The sequence below is a fragment of the Leiobunum rupestre genome, chromosome 11 (assembly GCF_980474605.1).
Source record: "Leiobunum rupestre chromosome 11, qqLeiRupe1.1.hap1, whole genome shotgun sequence".
NCBI classification, from domain to species: Eukaryota; Metazoa; Arthropoda; class Arachnida; order Opiliones; family Sclerosomatidae; genus Leiobunum; species Leiobunum rupestre.
This window is the reverse complement of record NC_143394.1, coordinates 42,045,012-42,069,070: the sequence shown is the minus strand read 5'-3', so window position 1 is coordinate 42,069,070 and position 24,059 is coordinate 42,045,012. Positions and strand designations below refer to the sequence as shown.

The 24,059-nt window shown below is 37.9% G+C and overlaps 1 protein-coding gene across 1 annotated transcript in view; it reads right to left on the bottom strand.

Annotated features, from left to right (window-relative positions):
- Positions 1 to 175: 175 nt before the first annotated feature.
- LOC149922877 (fatty acyl-CoA reductase 1-like) overlaps positions 176 to 24,059 on the bottom strand; it is a 53,640-nt gene continuing 29,756 nt past the window's right edge. Inside the window, exons 3-12 of the mRNA XM_090162978.1 lie at positions 18,106 to 18,222; positions 14,489 to 14,664; positions 12,445 to 12,624; positions 11,266 to 11,443; positions 7,257 to 7,301; positions 6,962 to 7,092; positions 6,655 to 6,891; positions 5,509 to 5,638; positions 4,517 to 4,644; positions 176 to 1,252 (exon numbers count right to left, since the gene is read on the bottom strand). Of these exons, the coding sequence (XP_090019104.1) occupies positions 1,114 to 1,252; positions 4,517 to 4,644; positions 5,509 to 5,638; positions 6,655 to 6,891; positions 6,962 to 7,092; positions 7,257 to 7,301; positions 11,266 to 11,443; positions 12,445 to 12,624; positions 14,489 to 14,664; positions 18,106 to 18,222 (1,461 nt within the window). The 3' untranslated portion in view covers positions 176 to 1,113. The remainder of the gene's footprint in view (positions 1,253 to 4,516; positions 4,645 to 5,508; positions 5,639 to 6,654; positions 6,892 to 6,961; positions 7,093 to 7,256; positions 7,302 to 11,265; positions 11,444 to 12,444; positions 12,625 to 14,488; positions 14,665 to 18,105; positions 18,223 to 24,059) is intronic.

The following is a 24,059-nucleotide window of genomic DNA, read 5'->3' as shown; positions in this document are numbered from 1 at the left end:
TTCGAAATTCCCGCCGATGATTTACCGGAAGGTCATGCTAGTATCTTTCCGCCAAATGTACTAGATATTTTGCCTTTCTTAACGTGCAACTGACTTGTGAGTATATAATGAGATGAAGAAATGAGGTAGTCAACAACAGTGTTTCTTTTTAGAATATTTTTTTAAATATGTCGAATCGAAATGAATACAATAAGAAAATAGATTGAAAAATAAGCGGGATCGAATGACGCTCGAAACAAGCGCTGATGTATCACACTTTGGAGAGATAAAAACGAACCTTCCCGAGAATATTTTATTTTTAATATAGATGCGTACCAAAACCATTACGTGGGTTTAAAGGTTCGGTATAATTTAGGCTCGTAATAGATGGGATTAATTAACCCTCGATTGAGAGTGTCTAAGAGAAAATATGTATAGTTCTACCATAAGTCTATAATTACGTTACATAAGTGTGTCAATTTGTTGTAAAAATAATGACGCCATACCCTATAGCGGAAAGTCGAATATTAACTTTCCAGTTTTGACAAGGTTTCACAACGTATCTTGAGGCTCTAAAGTAAAAGGGTTTAGCGTTAACAGAGACAATATTTAGGTTATAATATTACAGGAAATTAATAGGCCTAAATTACCACGAGACCATGCATATAGTTGCTATTCCTCTTCCACTTTTTCTGTGGAAAAATACGCCATTTAAAACAACTTATCAACGAAATCACAAAATGCGTCATCATTATAGAAATAGCTCGGAAGATAGGGGAATTAACACACTTACGTGAAGTACAACTATAAGCTTATGGTTCTACAAGCTACCGATTACAAAATATTTAGAAAACGATATTTCAGTAAAAATCCCCTAAATCAACTTGGGGCGGACCGTAAGGACCACCCGGGCCGGAAAATGGCTAGCGGAAACCACACACCAGAACGCGAAAAAGTCGACGGGAAACTTCGCGGACACATCGAACGATTTGAGGAATTGGAAAATTTCTTTAAAATGTCTCTTTTTTTTATTAGGAATTATATTATTGTTACGAAGTGTTCACCACGACGCGTGTAGGTCTATATGGAGAAACAACACATCGATTCGTTCAGTATCAAAAATCAGCTTGAAAATTAGATAAGTCCTAAGAGTCTTAGCACGAAGGAAGACGTAGCCGTGACCATCCTGGAGACACGTTGGCGTTGGTTTATTAGAAGGCACGTAAATGCGGCACAAGCCACCAGATTCGTAGCGACGTCTTTCATGTACATGCTGGAACGTAACAAATACTTATTGAGACACATTCGCCATAAAGCTTTCAAAGCCCAAGCATAAAGGGGTTCAATGAACTGAACTTCAGGTATTAAGTGGATTCGTAGCTTGCTCGTACGTGTGTCGCCGTTTTCGCTGTCATAGTAGCGTGTTAAGTTTGCCATGACATTAGGACGCCAATGGTGGTGACGTGATTGACATCGCGGGATCAGGTGATGTTTTGTTTCGTGATCTTTGAAATCATGGCAGCCGTTTCATGACGGGATTTAGATACGACGCTACGAGCAAGCATCGAAAACGTTTAGCTCGCGAATAGTTCGGGGTGGTGTAACTTAGCCAGGGAAAAGATTTTCATAAAATAATAAAAGGATACTGACTAAAATTTTCCGATTGTAGACCATTGGACCTAAACCCCATTCGTCCGAATGTACCATTCAACCGAATTCCAATCGACCGAAATCCGCGTTTTGCGCGGTTTTCATTCAATATACCGTTAGTGATACATATTTATATATCGTAGGTTACGTGACGATAGTATATCTAATTTGGACTAAACTATGTCTTCAATATTTATTATTTCGTACCGACGTGTATTTTTAGACCTTTTTCCCTTGAAATTTGATATTTTCCGGGTTTAATTTTGGAAAATAACCTTGATAAGACCCGACGTGAAATAGTTGCCTACCATATCTAACCTAACCCAACCCAACCTGAACTAACCTAACCCAACCTGAACTAACCTAACCTAACCTAACCCAACCTTTGCTAACCTACCCGAAGTGAAAACGAACCACATTTAAATTTCCCATTCAACTGAATCCCGCCATGTTGGGCTATAAACGAAAATACTTTTCGGTTCAATGGGATTCGGTCAAACGGGATTCGGTCCAATAGTATACAACCAAATTTTCCCAAACTAAACTATTCGCATGCTACACCAGGAGTGTGCACGATATTTGGTTACACCAGATAATTAGATATAATAGCAAATCGAATACCCGATTTGAGGAATCGAATAGACTTTGATAATGTTCGTGAATATTGTATTTCCTGATCAAATAGTTAAATATTCGAAAATTGGTAGTTTGGAACATTTGCAATTTCAAATAGTTTGCAAAACTGAAGGGTTTTCCTTGGTTGTTGAGTTTAAAAGAAAATACGATGGAGGGTATGAGATCTCAGGAGGAAATTATTATTGGTGCACGGGCCTGAACAGTCAACACCTTCTAACTGATCCTCATAGACCGCAAAATCAGCCTGACCGGGTAGGGTAGTGGACCAAATTTTGATGGGGTAGGTACAAATGTTCGAATTTCAGTCGTCCGAACCGCCGAAATAACAAATGTTTCAATTGTTCGAATTGGACAACTTGTTTGTTTCATTCGTCCGAATCGGTAGCATCACTTGTCCGAATTCTGTCGCTAAATTAGTATTTCTTATTGCTGTTTTTTTTGGTCCGGATTTTTTTAGTGCAAAAATAAAAAATAAAAAACTACATTTGAAATATCGTTGTTTGTTCAAGTTGTTTTCTCTTAATTGCTGTTATATCTATATATTGTATATTTTACTTCATATTCAATGTTGTGGATATTTTAGGTTAGGTTAGGTTCACGTTAATGTTACTATTTTCTTATATTAACAATATTTAAAAAAAAGACAGCCAATTCCTAATGTTCGAAAAAACGGACAAACGATTATTCGAACAAATGAAATTCGCCAGTAAAGTTAACATAAATTGAACGACTAAATCACCAACAAAAGTTGTGATAAATTTTTCGGGCAAATGAAATATGTTTTCGGACATACGATCCTGTTTTCCGGCATTCGGACAAATGATCATTCGGACATTTGTACCACCGTTCGGCCGAATGAAATTCGAACAAATGTACCCAAATCAATTGATATTCTATTTGATTCCCAAAAAATAGTATTTGCATACAGTACTGTTCTGGCAATAAAAGTGTATATTTTTACTCTAAATTAAACTATTCGCCAACCACACCAACCGTACAGCACCATCAGGGGCGGCATCAGGAGATTTTTCTCAGTTGTGGGCCCCCCCTACATATGGTTTAAAAATTCAATTTTGCAAAGTTTTCGTATAAATCGACTGGAGAAGCCCCCATCAAGTCGATTTGTGGGCCCCCAAGTAAAAACAAATGTAGGCTTTAGTTAGTCTTGGCTACCCCTAACGCCGCCCCTGAGCACCATATTTCATTATAAAGCGGGCGATCAAACACGTTTACTCCTCTTGCTTTTGAGTTGGAGTAGAAAGTGTAGCACAAATACCAACTGCTCTTGATTAATAGTTTACGGTATAGAGTAATTAATAATAATCAAAAATAATAATAATCAAAAATAATAATAATCAGCTAGGCTTATACCCAAGGCACCACCTTAGGCCTAAGTCATCAAGCGACCTTAAAAAAGCCATATTCACTAAAACCAAGAATGTATTGTAGTTACTAAGAATATTGGACTACAGGATTCTGATTCCCATCCTCGCAGCCTTTGTAGCTTAAATTCGTTTGCTTCCCCATTCAAGTTTGCTCCTTAAATGCAGACGAACTTTCTGCACAAAAGCTGTGAGGATGGTACCAGGGGTTAATGCTATGCTGAAATATTCTTGGTAACTTCAATACATTCTTGGTAAAACTAGAAAATAGTTTGATTTAGGGGTATAAAGTGTACTTTTTTAGTTCCAAAAAAAGAATACATACGCTAATCGTGTATCTCTTAATTTTGGCAGAGGCACGGCCATGTTACGTTGATTGCGATAAATACAAGCCAAAAAACGGATTTTTGGCTTATATTTTTTGCTATTTACCTTCAGAAACGAAGCTATTGTATATTAATAGCCAATTTTACTTCCCGATTCAATAAATTATTATTTTTTGTCGAAAGAAACGTTATTTTTACTTTGGAAAGCTTTTCTATTGTCAACAGTCCTTGGCTCGGAGGCATTTTCACTCTTCTAAACAGAATTTGTGGGAAGCGATTGCGTCACATTCTGTGACAAATCCGTGTGACAAATCCTGAGAAGGGATAATTTTCACTTCCACGTGAAGAAATCTTTGATGAACTCCAAGCACTAACATATAACGCCATGTCCTTTGCAGTGTATATGGGACCATCGCCTTTTGACAGTTGGAAAAATCAAGGCTTGTCCCCCAATCTGACCCCCCTTGGAACGCCCCTGATTAGTGAACGCCCCCCCCCCCCCCCCAAAAAAAATAATTTAAGAGTAAAAAAACGACTCTTCACCTTCTCATTTTGGCTCTGGCTTCTTCTAATTTGGACACATCTTCTTTCAAGATGAATTTCTTTACTCCTATTATGTGATCTTCTATGTACTCCTTCCAGACCAACGACTCGATATTGATAATAAACTCCTGTCACGGTGTATTTAAAAGCGTTACAAAATACCATAAGTAATGCAATAAGCCTAAGTACGACACTAAATAATTGAGGGATAATGATCTGTGACAGAGCGATTGCCTAATCGGACGTGGCGGAACAGGAAACTCGTCACGTATTCGACTATAACTACTTCTATGAACAAAACGAGGGTTTGTAATAGTTCATTTGGTTTTTCAATTCGATAATTAGTCATAATTTTTCCAAAGTAAGCGTTTATTTTTACTTTTGATACCGTTCAAATTTTAATCGGTTTTGGCTGCGTCATAAAAAAAAGGGTTGCGGCAGCGAATTTTAGGGGATCCTTACTTTGGCAGTTCCAAAGACTAGTAACAACAAAGATAAAACGTAGGTCTTTCGCCACTTTATGATTTATGTTATTATTGGCGAAATGGACTATCATTTAAAACAATAGAATTGGGACGTGTCATACTTAAACTTTTCAAAATGCGAATAAATTCTGGTTATTTCATTCTTCTAGCCTTAAACTAGTAAATAACAGAGATGTTTCGGATACCCTAAAATGTACCCTCAACTCGCGCACGTGTGAAGGTATCACAGGGAGCGAACCAGTTAGCTAGCGTCTCCTATTAGCGAAACACTCAATTTTTACGTCTGTATTTTGAAATGGAAATAGTAATATCGTAAAGAGCTGGAAGGTGGCGTAGCTTACATGGTTTTCAAACATGTATTCTCCTTGTGATACCTTGGCTCATCCGCAAACTCTGTCACGCCCATTTTTGCCGATAGAGGTATGAAAATAATTGTTTACGCGCTTGGTAGGAAAATTCAGTGGCACAGAAACGTCCCTGTATCAATTAGTTCATGTTCAAACCGACCTCACGGTCTTCCTCGGACATCCTCCTGTGCAGGGCTGGGATATTTTTCGACTTAAATTTCCAAGAATTGGTCGTAAAGTAGTTCAAAGAAAGCATGGCTTTCAGAGTCTTTCTGATGAAGAGAACCATCCTGCGTGTTTTCAAATGAAGGGTTTTCATTTTCATTAAGAACAAAAAATCATAAGCTTTTGATGGAGAGGTCAGCGCACGGGCCTATGTCTGCCGTAAAACCTTTCATCACAAGTGCAGTCGCTCCTGGAGTGATCCTGGTCAGTAGCGGCGCTAAGGTTTTTTCGCAGGTGGGCTAATTATTTTGTGGCTCCTAAGAATTTGGTGGCCCTTACAACACTCCATTTTACAAATTTAGTGACCCCTTATAAATTTTCCAGGAAGCGAGAAGAGCAAGGTCGTTTTCTTGGTGCGGCTCTCGTCGCGTTTACTGGACCCCCTATGACCTTGTATCCGACCTGGAGGGGACACGTGCACGCCCGGTGTATTTCCCTAAATTCCCTTTCTTTTCTTTCTATTGTCCATTCAACTTTCTCCCAATTTCCGCTCCCTTCCTCCCGAATCTATCTGTTTATGGTCTACTATCTTATTGAGTAAACAAATTGATTTTTTCCAGAAAAATTTTTCTTGGCAATAAAACAAATTTCTAGAGATAAAGAAAATTCATAAATTCAAATATGCGGCCTCTTAATTATAAATATGTGGCCCTTTTAATATAAATATGTGGCCCCTCTCAGAAATGCAGGGGGGCTAAAGCCCACTTCAGCCCACCCTTAGCGCCGCTACTGATCCTGGTGGTTTGAAAGGATGTAAAAGAGAACCGGCCTGAGTTGGCTCTCCTTATCTTTCCTCCGTGTTACTGTAGACTAAACAGCACAACGCGCCATCTATTTAATCTTAAGGTTGTAATATATTACGAAGCTTCTATTAAGATATTTTTACAAATAATTAAGAAGGCAAAAATAGTTATATTGGTACCATAAAATAATTCGTTTATATGTAATTTAGTTTATTTGTATAAATAGCGTAAAACTGCACCGTGATATTTTTTCCGTTCTCAAAGTGACGAATGTGTTTCGTTAAATACCAAAAGCGCGTGGACCTCTCCGTGACAAGAACCTGTAAAAATGGACGTACCTGGGGGGCTTTCCGCTGCATATTCTCTGAGCGTCGAGAAGCATAGCGGGCAAATAATGCTGATAGATGATCTTGAGGTAATAAACGGTGAAGTTATTGGTGCTGACGAAAGCGGGATACCTTTGTAAGCGGAGGGTCGGATTCTGGTTGATGGCGGACATACTGAGTACCTCGACGTTGCCCCACGTCAACTGGTTCACGTTCCCCGACGTGCAGTTGAACACTTGGATCTCCTGACTTCATTTGAGAAAGCAAAAGATTTTCCCAATGTGGTCTATATGAAAGAGGGGCGACCAATGCTACTAACCCATTCTCTTTTGGAGTCGTTGAAGTGTACCACGCAGCCGCTATCATCAAATTGATAACGACATCTACCGGTATAAAATCGGCGGTGGCTTTTTTCTTGATGATATGGGTTTTCACTGTCCCAGTTAACATCTGAACAACGTTAAAAGAACTAGTTTAGCACAAAATTTCACTATATAGAATAGTACCACGTGACACGACGTCATCCATGTTTGCCCCTAAAATGGCGGCCATGGCCTAGTGGCCAAAACTGTTTTATCAAGCCCTTGAAGACATAAAATGGGAATGTAACTTACGGCTAGGTACACGGCCGTCGCTCCATTTAGAGAGTCCACCCAGCCCTAAAAGGAAAGGTGTACATCAATATAAATATGCTAAAACTCAAACCTTAATTACACGTAGAAGCAAAAAACACAAGGAGAGCGAAGCTAGCCTTTAAACACACTAACGCAGTGTTGCGTACAAATTTCATTGGACGAAACTTTTACGGAAAGGGGGAAGACAATTTCAAAGTTTCCCCTTCCGACGGCAGCAGGCACTAAAGCGTCTAACCAATGAAAATTGTACGTAAGAAAATCCACGACTTTTGACGGGTTGAGTTCTCCTTGTGTGGGCAGTGCTGTGTTTGTTGCTCATAGATTAAACTATTTATTCATTTTATCCAATTAATCGAGTTAGCTTGTTAAGGTTTAAAACAGGGGTGCCAAAATTATTCAAAATGGCGATATTGATCTTTAAAAGAACGAACTCGATCTTCAAACGTTTATCTCGAAAATATATTAATATCTTATGATAAAAAATCTTCTCTCGCGATTTCAATTCCCCTGAATCGCTGTTGTTATTATTCAGACAATCACCTAATTAAGGCAAAGACCTTGAATATGGTGAACTCTACCTTTTAAATGGCGATGTTTTAAATCTGAAATTTGAGTACCCCTGTTTTAACAATTGGGTATAGAGGTTCAGGTCACAAAATATATTGTATCATTTAATTTAATTCTAACTTTTATCAATATAAAAATATTTATTCACCTCTAATTTAATTCGCGATAGTTCAGACGAAGATAGTATGAAGCGAATGAAGTGAGATAATATGAGATGGACAGAGATCAAGTGAGTTGATATTAGATGAACTGAGACGAGAAACCTCACCCAACCTAAGCCGAAACTTAAACCAAATCTAATCCAACCGAAGGCAGTATACGCGAAAAAACAAATATATTTCTTCCAAGAGAAGTATTCATGTTAATATGAAACGTGTGTTTTCTCAGACTCGAGGCAGTTTCGAATGAAGCGATTTCCTCGCATTCACCGCAACACGCCTCAAGACGTAGGCGTGTATTACCAAAAGTAAATTGGGGGAGAAAGTCTGTCACTGGGGTCCAACCGCACGACGTCTTATTTGAGGGGTAAAATTTTTGGGCTTCGGAAATGACTTCCCCCTCGCCTCTTTACAGGGACACAAAGGTATCGGTTGTACTCCGCCACGATGAAAAATAGTTCTCTATAAAATACGTGAATATTAAACTTTTGCTTTCGATAATTTGGTTAATTTAGTAAATAAAGTAGATATATGATAGAAACTAAAATGCGACATTTAAAAAATAATAACACGACTTTTGAAAAGTAATAAACCGTAACTAGAATAACACTCACTTAAATCGTGGAGAGCGTGGCGCCATCTAAGAGCAGAGATCGGGACTAATTGGTAAATCTACGATGTTAAGGCCTAACAATTTGCAAGTTTAACTGAAATAATAGCTATAGCTACGAGCTTTTTTGTTTATTTTACAATTAATATAGTAAATATTAATTAAAATCAACCGTTATCGAAGGAAATAATGGTCAGCATGTTGACAGAGAGACTATTTGAAATCGCGAGGCGGTGACATGGTTGCCAGGGAGTAAAATTCAAAATTTTCATCTTGAGTGCGGACCGGAATACCACAAATGCACTACTTCGCGCGTAATATGGTCCTTATTGGTTAGAAATATCACGTGATCACTAGCTCTTCCAAAAGGGTGTCAAGCATGGGGGAAGGTAAAATCTGAAGGCAGTGATAGACTTTCTCCCCCTATTTACTTTTGGTATTACTCCGCCTAGCAGTGTAAAATGTCGAAACAAATAATAGGGATATACTATATTTTCATGATGAAATTGCTTTACAAATTCAGTATGAAAACGTATTTCTTCCGAAACATAAAAACTTGTTGAGGTTAACGGTAATACGCTTATATTAAAAGGTGTGTAAAAATGCCGACCCTCCCGGCAAAATTTTCATTTATATGAAAGACCAATAAGAAACTGATATTTCGTTACAAGCCGTCTGAAACGGAGACGATTTTATACCGAAAACACGAAACTACGCAAGACAGGAAATTCGTTTACATATAAACTAGCTGAGAAGCCCGCCTGTAAGGTGGGCTTCTCAGCTAGTGGTGTGTTTCGAGGCACCCTTTTCCCCATATTCGAACCACCGCAGTAAGGCCGCCTACCCTTTTTCCCATGCGAGAATTTCCGTGGTACCCTTTACCCCATAGTCGAACCTCCCCCCCAGTAAAGCCTCCTCCCCCTTTTTCCCAGAGGATAATTTCCATGGTACTCCTTTCCCCTTAGTAGAACCACCCCAGTAAGGCCCTTCCTCCCCTTTTCCCCATGTGATAATTACCGTGGTACTCACCTCTCCCTTCTTCCCAGGGGATAATTTCCATGGTACTCTTTTCCCCATAGTAAAACCACCCCAAGTAAGGAACTTACTCCCCTTTTTCCCCATGTGATAATTTCCCTGGTACCCGCTCCCCTCTTTTCCCATGTGATAATTACCTTGGTACTCCCTCCCCCCATTTCCCATGTGATAACTACCGTGGTATCCCCTCCACCCTTTTCCCCATGTTACAATTACCGTGGTATCCCCTCCACCCTTTTCCCCATGTTACAATTACCGTGGTATCCCCTCCACCCTTTTCCCCATGTTACAATTACCGTGGTACCCCCTCCACCCTTTTCCCCTTGTTATAATTACCATGGTACCCCCTTCATCCTTTTCCCATGTGATAATAACCGCGGTATCCCCTCCCCCTTTACCCATATGATAGTTACCATGGTACTCCCCTCCCCTTTTCCCTTGCGAGAATTTCCGTGGTACCCTTTTCCCCGCAAAAATAACTCAAAAACTCGCAGGCCTCCCAAACCCCTCTGTACTCCTTCGGCGATGTCACGCTAGACCCGATTTCTGAAATATACTCAATGACCTAGTATTAAGGCGAAGCGCTAGGGAGACCTTCGGTGTGTACCTCCGTACGCCACGTTAGAGGCGCGAATTAAAGTCAGAAAAAATTATGTAGATGACCTAGTATTAAGGCGAAGTGCTAGGCATATCTTCGGTGTGTACCTCCGTGTACCCGTGGCGATGCCACGTTAGAGTCGCGAATGAAAGTCAGAAAAAAATGCGACGAAAGGGGCTTAGAGTTTTATTATATAGATTCAAATTTCGCAGGGGGGTCGACATTTTTACCCACCTTTTAATATAAGCGTAAACTAACAAGGAGACAAGGGATTTTATCCTTTTTTTTGGATTCCGATCTAAAGGGATTTTATTTTGGAAGAGAGGGAAAAGGGGAAAATTAGGGGTTTTTCGGAAATGAAGTATTTAAAGGATATAGGGAATTTTCCTAAATTTCGCCAGAAATATTTTGGTCTAGTACAAATACCGCGCCTCGACCTTTATTAGACCCTAAGAATGAAATTAACTGGGATTCGGAATCCCAGGCAGAGTAGTACTAGCACTTGTTCTAAAAGCGCGCCATTCTGCCAGCTAGTAGCAGCAAACACAACACCCCACACAAGGAGAACGCAACCCGTCAGAAGTCGAGCATTTTCTTGCGTACAATTTTCATTGGTTAGACGCTTTAGCGCCTGCTGCCGTCGGAAAGGGAAAATTCTAAAATGCCTTCCCCCTTTCCGTAAAACGTTCAGTGTAAAGGCTCGTCCAATGAAATTTGTACACAACACTCAGTTAGCGTGGTTTAAGGCTAGCTGCGTTATCCTTGTGTTTGTGGGTCTTAGCTGCCAGTGTCAGTGTGTCACAGATTTTAAAATATTTTTAAGAAAAAAGTTTTCTTTTTATTTAAGACCTAAAATTTTTAAATCTTATTGTTTTAGTTAAAATAAAATATTTAAGTGGGAGAGCAAAATAGATTTTTCTTTGTGAAAGGGATAAAAAGGGATTTATTAGACAGAGGGAGAAATGAGATTGTGCAAGTGGAAGCACTGCTGTAGGTAGACAAACTAGAATGGAAACTCACGGGAGCTGGATCTTTCCACGAGGCTGTGACGATGGAAGGCCTGACGATACAAATGGGTAAATCTTTCGCACTTTCTTCTAAAAACGACTCGGTGATAGCTTTGGTTAAAGTATACGTATTTGGTCGGCCTTCGATTAGATTCGGTGTTATGGTGTCCATTACGTTGTCATCCATCCACCTGCCAGAAGGTCAAATTACTTCATGAGAGCTGATGACTTAAGCCACGGTCACACTAGAGCTTAAAACCCAGTTTAGGTCGGTTTGAATGCCAGTTTTGACCACCGACGATAATTCTTGGTTCACACGTGCAAAATCGCTTCATCCCGGTTCGCTAATAGCAAAGGCTTAACATCCTTTCAAATTATGACCAGAATTTTGAAAATACTAAAATATATCCCAAAACAATTAGTTAATCAGGTTTACTATATATAATATAATATTATTTGACATTATTTAGAATTTTATTCCCATTTTTTTTGAAAATGCGAGCAATTTGATTTCCCCGCCTTGTCGTTTTGAAAGCGATTCTAAGCGAACCGACTTGGACGAGTTACTTCCCGAACCAACACGAAGCTGGTTTTGAAAACTAGTTATCTAAAACCTAGTAGCAACAAACACAAAGAGAACGCAGCTAGCCTTTAAACACGCTAAAGCGTCTAGCCAATGAAAAACGTACACAAGAAAATCCACGACTTTGGACGGGTTGCGTTCTTCTTGTGTGGGGTGTTGCGTTTGTTGCTCCTAGTCTAAAACGAAGCGATTTTAGGTGTAAGTGTGAACCTCGCTTTAGAGTACCGCCTGTACACCGATTACGTAGTCTTAAGCGCAGTTCACACTATACAATTAATTGGGCCACTTAATTGAAAACAACTAATTGTAAGCAAGAAAACTGTACATTGTGAACAGAAAAAGTTGGAACAATGGTTACAATTTTTCTGTTCACACTATTCAATTTTCTTGCTTACAATTAGTTGGTTTCAATTAAGTGGCCCAATTACTTGTATTGTGTGAACTGGGCTTAAGTCTAGAATACGCTGAGTAAGCCAAGATTACGCGAAGTACACAGATTACATCGAGGCTACTCCGAGATTAGATAGAGATTATGCGGGCTACGCCGAAATTACGTAATAATTACGTAATGGTGTACACGGAGTAATCATACCCTCGGAGGAAACTTACTCCAGCATGTCGAGCGCGTGCCTAGGTGAGATTTTGGAAGGGTAGACGAATTCGTCGATTTCCGGGTGGTCGCAGTTGGAGTAGGCAGTCGAGACGTGGACGAAGGATTTCAGTTTGGCCATTTTCCTCGCAATATCCACCACGTGTTTTGTTCCTTGTAGGTTTATTATGATGGATGTTCTACGCGGGACGCACAATGGGAATAGCTTTAGAACCATTACTGTTAATACCGAGTGGTCGGACATTTACCAAAATCCCGTACACTTTGTCTAAAATCGCCAAATCTTTTAGCTCTCTCTATGGTAAATTAACATTGAAATCCCAAAATCACTTCAAAAAGTTATGATAAAATCGACCAAATCTCTACGAAATCCCGAAATCCCGTACAAAATAATGGCAAGTGTCCGACCCCTCGGTTAAAACCATATTTCTTGAATATATCTGCATCTAAGAGTAAATTTCTTAGAATTCTACTGAAACGTATTACAAGAAGCGTAGAAATTGAAATTTTGGGGATGAATCACCATATTTTGCTAAACTATGGGGTTCAAAAATGGGAGGTCACTCAGTGTTCCTAAAAAGCCACCTTTTTGGATTTTTGTCCAGGCCAGTGGAAAATAGTGGAAAATAGTTACTAATAAAGAAAATAGTGTTTGGAAAGAGAATAAGCTGAAAATCTAATTAAGAGTTATCAATAATAAACTTTGGAACTTTTTATTAATTTTCACTTATTTATCCATCTTTTTTGAGCCATTAAAAAAATGTAATATTATAACTTAAGTTTCAATGTTTCATTGTTCGAAATAGCAAACCAAATGAAAACAAAAGTAGCCCAAAATACCGCCCAACACTAAAAAGTACTTTTCGTAAATAGCCCAAATTCTAGCATAATAAATATAGGAAAAAAACAAAAAGGAAAATAGTGAATTGCACTTTATTACTAAAAACAAAGTTATCAACCAAAAATAATTATCTACAGTATTTACAAATCTATTCATATATCGACATATTTAAACTATTAATTAGTTTTTTTGGAGGTACAAATTCCGAGCTCTTTATGTTTAATTGAGAAGTCCAAATCTTATATAAAGAATATTGCGTAAGAGAATAAGTTCCATCTTATTTCTTTGTTTATTTTTTATCAGCGAAACTTGAGAAAAACCTATACTTCAAGCCAAAACCCTACCGAGTCTAATTTATTGGTTCAAACTAAATTGTTTATATATCTTAGCTGTGACTCGAGCTTGTTAACATGGCACGAATAAAAAATTTTGGTAGAGTTTTGGCACATTCTGCGCAATTCAAAAGAATATTTTGTTGGGAAATGGTTTCTATTTTCCTAAGCACTGAAGTGGCATTTGGTAGACGAAGCTGGAGCTCAATGCAAATTGCTTTTAAATAACTTAAACATCATTCTTTAATCATTAATTTGGTATTATTTTCCATCTGACAATTTCCGAGTTTTTCAGAAAAATCACTGTCAATGTCACAGTCATTTACATATAATATAATAATTCGTAAAAAAATCCCAAACTAACTAGCCCAAAAAATCGCAACCCGCTCGAGCCTTTTTTACCCGTTTCGCCAAGTCGAAAGGAGCCCAATTGGGCGGGAAAACCGCCCTGTTGGCTACTCTGCTGAGAAACTTTCTTCAAAAAATCTAGGACATCTCGCAGACGATTTTGGGCTCCAGAAAAACTGACAAAATATAGCCAAAAAGAAGTATCTGTGGTCTAACATAAAACTATTTACCGACAAACTAGCTGAAATTCTGGCAAATATGTATAGATATTTGTATTTTATAGCCCAAAATGCAAAAGCTTTAAAGTTGAAATCTTAATAATAGTAAAAAATGTATTTTCCACTTTTTACCAAATTGGCCACTAAATACATTTTTGGCCAGGCTGGTATTTACCACTGTTTGCCACATTACTTGCCACCTGGTATTTACAAATTCGGAACACCGAGGCCACTGCAATTGGATGGTTCGATATTCCGTTTAAGGAGGTGTAGGATAAAGATTAAAGAGGCAGGGCGACAGTACCTGAGAGGGTCGTCGAATTTGACGGTTGCGGCGGCGTGGTAAATGACGGAGACATTATCCACCAAGAGATCCAAGTCTCGTTCCACAAGACCCAGACCGGGCAAGGTGATGTCGCCTTCCACGGCCACCACTTTCTTCATCCTTTTGGGAGACTTTTCACGGATACGATCAAACACCTAAGCACACGCGATACAACACTTGATTTAAAGATTTATTATAAAGCTAAACGATACGTCAAAAGGCTACTATTTTGATCAAATATATTTTCCGCTTTTTTAATTGAATTAAAGCTAGGTTTCCAAAGGCACCTGAAAAAGGCAAAACCCTTCTACACTCTTAGAAGAATTTGTTCAAAATTGAACGAAAAATTATCCAAAGTGCTGTCACTGAAACCACGCGTATTTTTTATATTACGAAAAAAATATGTGTAACATTGCAGTAAATAATTGCACGGATTTTTGTGTGCAAATTTATATTAAAGCGTTCAATGTGAGTTTTATTGATGTACAATATTGGCGGAGTTTTGGTCCAATAAAGGATACTAAAACTTTCACCTTCAGCCGTTTTAATGTGCATAATTGAGAAATTTTTTGTTCAATAACAGTTTTATAAATCGTTCAGCGTCAGTTGTTTAAATATTTTATATTGAAATTTTAATTATAGCCAAAAGCAGCAACGATAGAATTTCTCTGTAATTGCTTTGCAGTCCAAACAAAATGATATAAAGTGTAGCCTTATAAATAATAACTCACTTCATACGAAACATTCCATATTTCGTATTGTTATGTGTGAAATAAATTCATTAAGCGCGAGAGAGATAACAATTTACTGAAATTAGATGCTTAATGCCGATTAAATTATATTATCTTAGACAATCTCCAAGAAATTTAATTAGATGAGAATTTGCATTTATATTTAAAATGATTATTATTTAAAGAGAAATGCAAGTTTGGTTGTAATCAAAGTTTAAAATCACTTATAAATCCCATTTGTAAAATATTCATAATATTTTGTATAAAATTAATTTCTTATTATATTTATTATTATTGTATTTATATTTAGTATTATTGTATTTGTATTTAGTATTATTGTATTTATATTTAGTATTATTGTATTTGTATTTAGTATTATTGTATTTGTATTTAGTATTATTGTATTTGTATTTAGTATTATTGTATTTGTATTTAGCATTATTGCATTGGGATTTAGTATTATTGCATTGGGATTTAGTATTATTGTATAGGGATTTAGTATTATTGTATTGGGATTTAGTATTTTTTAAATTACGAATCCTGTATTAATTGGTTTTGTATTCTTTTAACTTTTTATTTAATATTTTTGTATTGATTGGTTTTGTAATTATCTATAATGAGTCATTTTCCATTTTTTTTTAAATGTGTGTGTGGAGAAGCGGTTGTGTTCAGAGCCCCCTTCACACCCTTTCAGCACGTGCCCCTACTTTCCCAAATGTACGTGCATTACAACTCTTATTCCTTTTATTGAGTTCGAAATGTTATTCCAACCGAAATTATCCACTGTTTGTGGATCTTCCAGTCTAACTAACAATTGTTAGTCTGGCCTTTTTGTGTAAAATATCGTAGTATTTCAATCCCGAATAAATCCTAAATAATTGTTTTAATTTTATCGCCATGTTTTTTTAAGAAAACGTAGCAACTAGTGGAAACGTTTATGATCCAAAATTAAACGCTATAGTGTAGAGGTTCGAACATAAAGTCGTGCCCAGAGTTAAATATCGATCTTATAGGAACAAGTATCGAGCAAGGCTTAGAAAACTGTCCCATATTAGAGTTATATTCAATTTGGACATGGTTTGCGCATTTCGTTCTTGGAGGGTACTGATGCATGTCGGTTTCCAAAGCCAAGCCCGACTTTTTTCAATTTTTAAGTGCCTTTTTAAACCTAGCTTTAGTCAAAGTACGACAAACATGGCCAAACCAGGGGCGTAGGAATGGGGGGGGGGGCGTGAGACAGACGGCATTCTAATTATACCTGAAAGTTATACATGTATACTATGTTTGTGATATTCTCACCTTAAATCATCTAAGCATTTCCAAATGCCAATAATTACTAAATCTTGGCTGATTGAGGCTTTAAAGGGAATATAATCTCAGCATATGTAACATAATTACTCATAAGTATGCCACTAACGATTTGTTTCACAGATATTGCGTCATCCGTACCCTACGTAATATTTGACGTCATCGAATCTCAAATGCCGATTATGCCGTCGTACAATTAGCTCTACGTCTGATAAACCGACATCCATTATTTTAGTAAACAAACCGATTTGAAGAACCAAGGCTTAGGAGCTAAAATGAACTACAATATACGGTCAAGTGCTGTTAATGCAATTAACATGCAAATTATTGAAGTTTTCGGAGACTCAGGTTCTAAAATAAATTTGCATAGTCAAATAAAAGAAGCAGGTTTATTGGAAAAAATAGTTGAAATTCCGGTTGAACTTTTCCGGGGAATCTACAAGATTGGAGTCTTTGCAGATTCTTTGGAGCCTAGGCCTAAGGCTTGGTATGGGTTTTAATAACGCTGGTGGAATATCCCACTACGACGACTTGCTCCATTTCCGTAAAGCGATCACTGAACCGTATTGATCATTTTCCCCAACCTCTTCTTTTTCTAAACTACTCATTATTTAACTTCATCCGCACAAACCGAGCGAGTTTATGAATTTCCATAAAGCTACATTGGGCTAAAATTCCGACACCAAACATTCCTTCTCAATTTAGAGGTTTTATATTGGCTTAAATACATACGTTAGTAGCCAATAGTGTGACTCCCAACATTACTAGGATGAATAAAAAAGGTGAAAATCTAACATAGTCCACCTTTAGGGAGCTCCTACCACCCTCCTACGCATTGTAACCCGGCCGCCTTAATTAATGGCTTCAAAGGTCGCTTGGTGACTTGGGCCTATGGTGGTGCCTTGGGTATTAGCCTAGCTGATTATTATTTATTATTATTATTATTTTTACTGGTTCGTGGTGAAACAAACCGTTAGTTAAGATTTTTGAATGGAATAAAGGTACAGTGGCATACTTATGAGTAATTATGATACATAAGATCTCAGGTATTTAGTGTGGAACACCAACGTTTGCAGCTCTGGCCGCTCTTGCCTTTGGCTTTAAAAATTTTGGCGCCACTGCGGCCACTGTACATTGAAATTCGCCAAAATTAAGGGGTCTTCCATAAAGATTGCTTTGCAGGTTATATTTCCTTTAAGAAAAATGTTTCCAGAGTGGTTACCCGGGATAACAGGGTTTCTGTTACCCGCTCCCCTCCGCACAGAGACGTGCAGGGGCCCCCGCCGAGTTTATATATCGTCATGGACCCTTCATTACTGGAATTTCCAAGGAAGGGGTGCTGTACGATGGGCCCAGTGGTGGATTAAACAACACGCGGACCCCTAGGCTTGACCCTTATTAAGACCTAACCCTTAATCTGTACCCTTAAGCTGTAGCCTAGTCCCTAAAAAGCGTGCCTGTGAGGCCTAAACTTCCCGGGCTCGGGGATTTCCCACCCCTCTCTGCAGAGCCTTGCCTATCCAACTTCCAAAACGTATCCCTGAATCGGAGAAGTACCTGAGAGGACAGCAACGTTTCCACTCGGTCCTGCATGGATCGACCCCGTTTTTTCCTCATCAAGACGTAAATGTACTCGAGCCCGTCGCAAGAATGAAGCAGTTTCTCAATGAGTACCTATAAAAAGAATTATATGGTTTTCAATAATTCCCAACGCTTATACAACAATAGAACTACAAACAAAAATTTATTAACAATTCTATTCTACAAACAATAGTGACGTAGTTTCATATTATAATGTTCCAAAATAAATATAAAACATTTTGAGAGTCCTCCTAGTTAAAAAAAGGTTTTCAATATAATATAATATAAATTCTATTTTCAAGTAATTCTAAACGTTAAGTAGATATTTTATTTTAGAACGCCCTTGATACTGATATAAAAATACCATTTCTTTATCCGCAAAGCATTGTTTGGTTCAAATAAATTTTGAAAATGAAGCATGAGTGACTGATCGTTCCAGGTAGAATATGTTTTTATAAACTGGCATTGTTATAAATAGATTGAAATTCGAAAAGTCATTGCTTTATTTTAGAACAACCTTGATAAAGAGACCAAACTATTTCTTCTCTATCTACGAAGAAATTTTTGGTACAAGCGGAACAGTTTTATTCACTGAAATACGTAAAATATGTTTATATACAGAGTGTTGCAAAAGGTTATGCAAAAATTTTAAGGAGTTATAGGGGGTGAGTTAAGAAGTATGCCTGTTTTTTCCCATTTTCCTACGATGAAATAAAAGAGCGCCAGAGTGCTTTAAAGTGTGACCTACTGACCCCTGGAAGTAGGCTGCAATAAGCGCAAAACCAAGCAGCAAGGGAAATGCGAATATAAAGGTTTGGGTTCGTGTGATAGGTAAAAAAGGACTTTGTAAACAAATCGAGTTAGCCAGCGTAAAAAAGTAAACAGTATTTAAAGTCCCTGCTGCTTGGTTTTGCGCTTGTTGCAGCCTACTTCCAGGGGCTAGTAGGCCACACTTTGAAGCTCTCTGGCGATCTTTTAACTCGTCGTAGGAAAATGGGAAAAACAGGCATACTTCTCACCTCACCCCCTACAACTCCTTAAAAGCTTTGCATAATCACATGAAACACCCTGTATTTTACTTTGCTTTTAGATTGCTTACACATTCAGACATTTGGCCTTTTACTAACAAGGAGAGTACCCGAGGTGTTTATTGCTGATTTAGTTCAAAGTCGGCCGTAATGTGGACCTATATGAGATATGAAATTTCCCAAAAGGAGACGTTGCACTACCCATTAGATTTGCCATGGCAACCGAAAATGTTTTTGACCACTTACAACCAAAATAAGATTTTTCCCTTATTTTACCCAAAATTTGTTACAAATTTACCCTAAAAATTTTCGTAGCTAGGACCCTGTGAAACCGAGAAAATCCCATGCTTTTTAAATGGAGATTTTATTGTTTTAAGTGATCAAAAACATTTTCGGTTGCTATAGCAAAACGAATGGGTAGTGCAACGTCTCCTTTTGGGAAATTTCATATCTCATATAGGTCTACACTACGCCCGACTTTGAACAAAATCGGCAATAAACACCTCGGGTACTCTCCTGTAAGTTTCCCCGTAAAAGGATCTTCTCCCTTTTACTCTTCGCAGTGAAGTATCTAATTTGATATTCCGCCTGTATAGACGTATAAAATTCTATTTACGTCAGTTACTAAAGAAATCACTTCAGGATAATGGACTGATCAGTAAAAAGGTCATATTCTTTGTTGGTTTTGGAAGCTACTCCTAATGTTGTCTGCTACTCTGCACTATTATCTGAATTAAGTATTAATTTATCTACGCACTAATATATTTTTGGGTCACCTTATACTCCATACGATTGCGCACTTCCGCAAGTCATGGCCAGTCAAGAGAAAGTTACATGAAAAAGCTGTAGTTACTTTCCAACTCTTATTAACGTCTGGTATCAGCATAACAACAAAGAAGGGAACAAGAAGCAGTGGAAGGGTTCGAACTATGTAAAATACCTGATAGGGGTTGAGAAGGATGTGAAATTTTAGTACAGCCAAAGTTACACCCAAGGGGGGTGGAAATGAACCCGGAAACCCTCCCCTTGTCTACGCCACTGACAAGAAGATTCGCGACCGAAACGAGTCTAGGTGTCGTAACGGCGCCTATGGTCTTGCACTTGCTACAGACAAATTAAAAAGCCAACCGAACGTTTTTTCTTAAATAAAATTATCAAAATATAAGCAAACGATGCAAAAATTATATTAAAATTCAACTATTATTATTTATAAAGTCAAATTTACTAGTAACGATGAGGAAAAACTAATAGCGTCTGCTTTAGCCGCTACCTATCTAGGTTTCAATGGCAAACCAAAGGGGGGCGTAGCGATAGTTTTCGGTCGCGAAAAAAATAGAAAAATAAAATAATAATTAATCACATCCATAATATACATAAGTAGTTTCTAAGGACTGACTACCCTCCGCGAGCTCTTACTAGTCTATGGATTTGCTTTGTAACGATGACTACCATCAAAGACAAGTGCCACAGACTCGTTGGGAAAGTATGTCTGAGTCACGTCACGGAAGAGGAGGGGCTACCTAAAATACGACCCGAATATTTCAAACGATTCGGTGGAACTTTAACAGATGTCGTTCAGTGTCATACTTATATTTATTACGTTACGTTTGGTAGAACTAAGATAATTAAGTGGACAACGAACTGAAACTTAGATTATATGTTTATCTAGCCTATGGTCTTTATAGCGGAACGAGTTTTAAATAAAGCAGGCAAGGAATTCCGTTGGTTCCTTTATAGCTGAATAGATTATGTCGAAACATAGGGGGCGCGTTTCCAGTGATTGCACGCTTTTCGTACGTCATACCACCAAGGATCCTATATGTTAGAAGGATATGAGGCGAGGGACGAAAAATGGCAGCGCCGTCGGTGGGTCATGCGCGATAGAGAATCCGTCTTTAGATTCCGTCAAGGACAAAACATGGAGGAAGCACCGCCAAATTTGGCCTTGAGGGAATAGAAACAAGACGTCCCACGTTTAGAGGCTCTATTAATATCGACGGCGCGGCGCTGCCGGAGTTTTGAAAACACAGGCTGGCCGAAGGGCTACCCATCCTTCTAACATATAGGCTCCTTGATATCACCAAGAAGAGGAACCCTTTTGGTAGATTTACCCCGTAGACGTCTCAGCATTTCTATATTTTTTATAAAGAAAAATTCGAACAGCAAAAGCTAGAACAGCAAAACAGATGTGGGTGAAAGTACGCGTGGTATGGGCGTCCTCCCCCCTTTTAGAGCGAGTCGGAGCGCTTGGAGTCAAAATGAACGGGAAATTTCAAACAATCAAGAGGAGAGCCGCCTCTATATTTAACCATAGGGGTGCGAGATGATCGAGACTCTAAATTCTAGTTTTTTTAAATGAACAGAAGAGAGTGCACTGTTTGAAAGTAAGCGGACGTTACGAGTGAGAGTTTCAATTAGATTGAGCAAGTACAGAGTGGATCTCAAACTCTCGACAAATTGAGACGACCGAGTTATAATTAGCCTAAAACCTTTGTTTCTGGGCTAATTAATATTTTCTTTTACGTCGATTTTTAGAGTATTTTGGTACAAAGAGGGTAATTTTTAAGACGAGCCGCCAAATAGATGGCGCCACTATAGGTACTAGGTGATTAAGCTATCTCCACCAATTAGAAAGCTGGTGAACGGTCACGCTTTTCATTGCACAATAGAAAAGAAGGTGAAAGCGCAATAAGCTTTAACCTGCTTTCCTATTGGTGGAAATAGCTTAGTACTTACAATTTGTAAATTTCCCTCATTTATTTTATTGATTAAATAGGTAAAATAAAAAGTAAATGAACCGAAGTTATCAGACTGCTATACTCGCCATGTTGGAGGCGTTTTCCTAATGAAGTTACTTTTAGACCTCGAATTTAAAATTTTGCGCGCTCCTAGGCCGAAAAAAGAGTTTTTGTTTTTATGAAACCATTTTTTTATACATAGAAATAGCTATACCCACAATTCCCAAGTACAATTTATCACATCAAAAGACGGGGATGGAAATTAGCTTTTATTGGACTCGATTTTATCATCAACGCCCTCCGATTCTGAGCACTATTTCGATAACTTCGGTTCATTTACTTCTGGTAATATGTGAAAATTATTTTAAAGTTTTAAATATTTTTAAAGAGCTGAAATTAAGTTTCTCTGATCACTGAGTAGTTTGATGATAGTTTTTATCAATTCGAAATTGAGCAAATTAAATAAATTTTAGCGAGACATTAGATTTTGATAGAGACCAATATGAAGGGCTAACATGAACCGCTTGTGAGCTAAGAATGGATTTTGAAAAATGCCCATCACTGGGTAAAGCATTCCAAAGCTCTTTTCTGACATATCAGTAAAAGAGCGGCGAAGCATAAATAGAACCCTAGTACCGAATTTAATTTATATAACTTATCAATTTCTCTGTATATCCTGAGTTATTTCTCTAACCGGTTCGCCCGGTTCTCTATTTCGAAACTATAACAAAATAAGACCTTATTTGAATACTTTTTTTTAAATCCGATCACGTTAACTATATACGTAAGTTTATAGTACTTTTTTCGCATAAGTATCAATTTCGCATAGTGTTGTTAATTTTCCGGAAAATAAAATGCGGGAAAATATCCAGAAAATTTTCCGCAAACCGGAAAAATAAAAAATTGAAACATAAATTACTTTTTAAGGGTTTTTAATTCTTTTAACTTTTAATCGATATAAAATGTCTAACAGTAAACATACTACAAAACATTAATAGTGTTACATTGTTAATCAGTTTAAAGCTAGTCTAGAGGTTTAGTTTTACTTTCAGATTCCGAAAAATGAGGCGAAAATAACGCTTTATTTAAATTTGCAAACAATATTAGACTTATCATGGAATGAAACCTTTTTTATTGTTTTCGGAAAAATACGGAAAATTTTCCAGAAAAAAGGCCTCGGTCATTTTCTGACTTACAACACTAATTCATGTTCCGCGGAACACCTTTTGGGAACCGCTGGTCTAACCAATGCAAATTGTACAGAAGAAAATCCACGACTTTTGACGGGTTGCGTTCTCCTTGCGTGGGGTGCTGTTTGTTGCTTCTAGCTGACACACTATTGGTTAATAATTAGGGAGAACGAAAATGTTGGGACAATTGAAGGTCACCATGGTCTAGTTTTCCCCCGTCACGAAAGGGGGGGGGATGAAAACCAGAGTCTGTCGTATGTCAGTCGCCCGTGTTTGAGCGCGTCGTATGACGTACGTTTTTAGTAAGCAATGGGTAGCCTGCCAATTTGATTGGCACTCAAGGCACGGATCTTACCGGTGAGGTGGATTGGAAGAAACGCTAAGAATCGAATAACTATCCTTAAATTCGTGAGGTGAATTAAATATATATGCAGTCTTCCTTTTGCTAAGCATTGTCATTGTTTTATCGAGGTTCACGTTGTTAATTTTCTGCAATTTATCATGAAAGGAACTGTTTTATTTAAACAAGGAACTTTAAGTAAACCAAATTAGTTTATCTACAAAACTCGGCAGTCATTAAATAAAAATTAAATTTACTCGATTAAATATTATTTTAATTTTTGTCTAATAACATTTCAAGGGAGGCATGACTACTAGATTTATCCGTTTTTTCTGCGAATTCATTTCCATTTGGAACTTCATCTGTATCTTCCAAGACAACACTTTCGAAAGTGGGCCCAGGCCCGAGGAAAACAACAATTTCGGGCCTCTATAGAGCAGTTTATTATTGAAAACTATCGGTTTCTAGGGAGGATGCAGGAAAAGAGTACAAAATCAGGGTCCTAAGGATACATGGGCAGGCCCAATGACAGATAGAGAAAGAACAAGGTAAAAGCCGGACTTAATTACCAGGGCCCGTGTAGCCCTAGGACCCGGGTTTGAACAAGTCGAAATTTCTTCTCACTGGTTTTTTA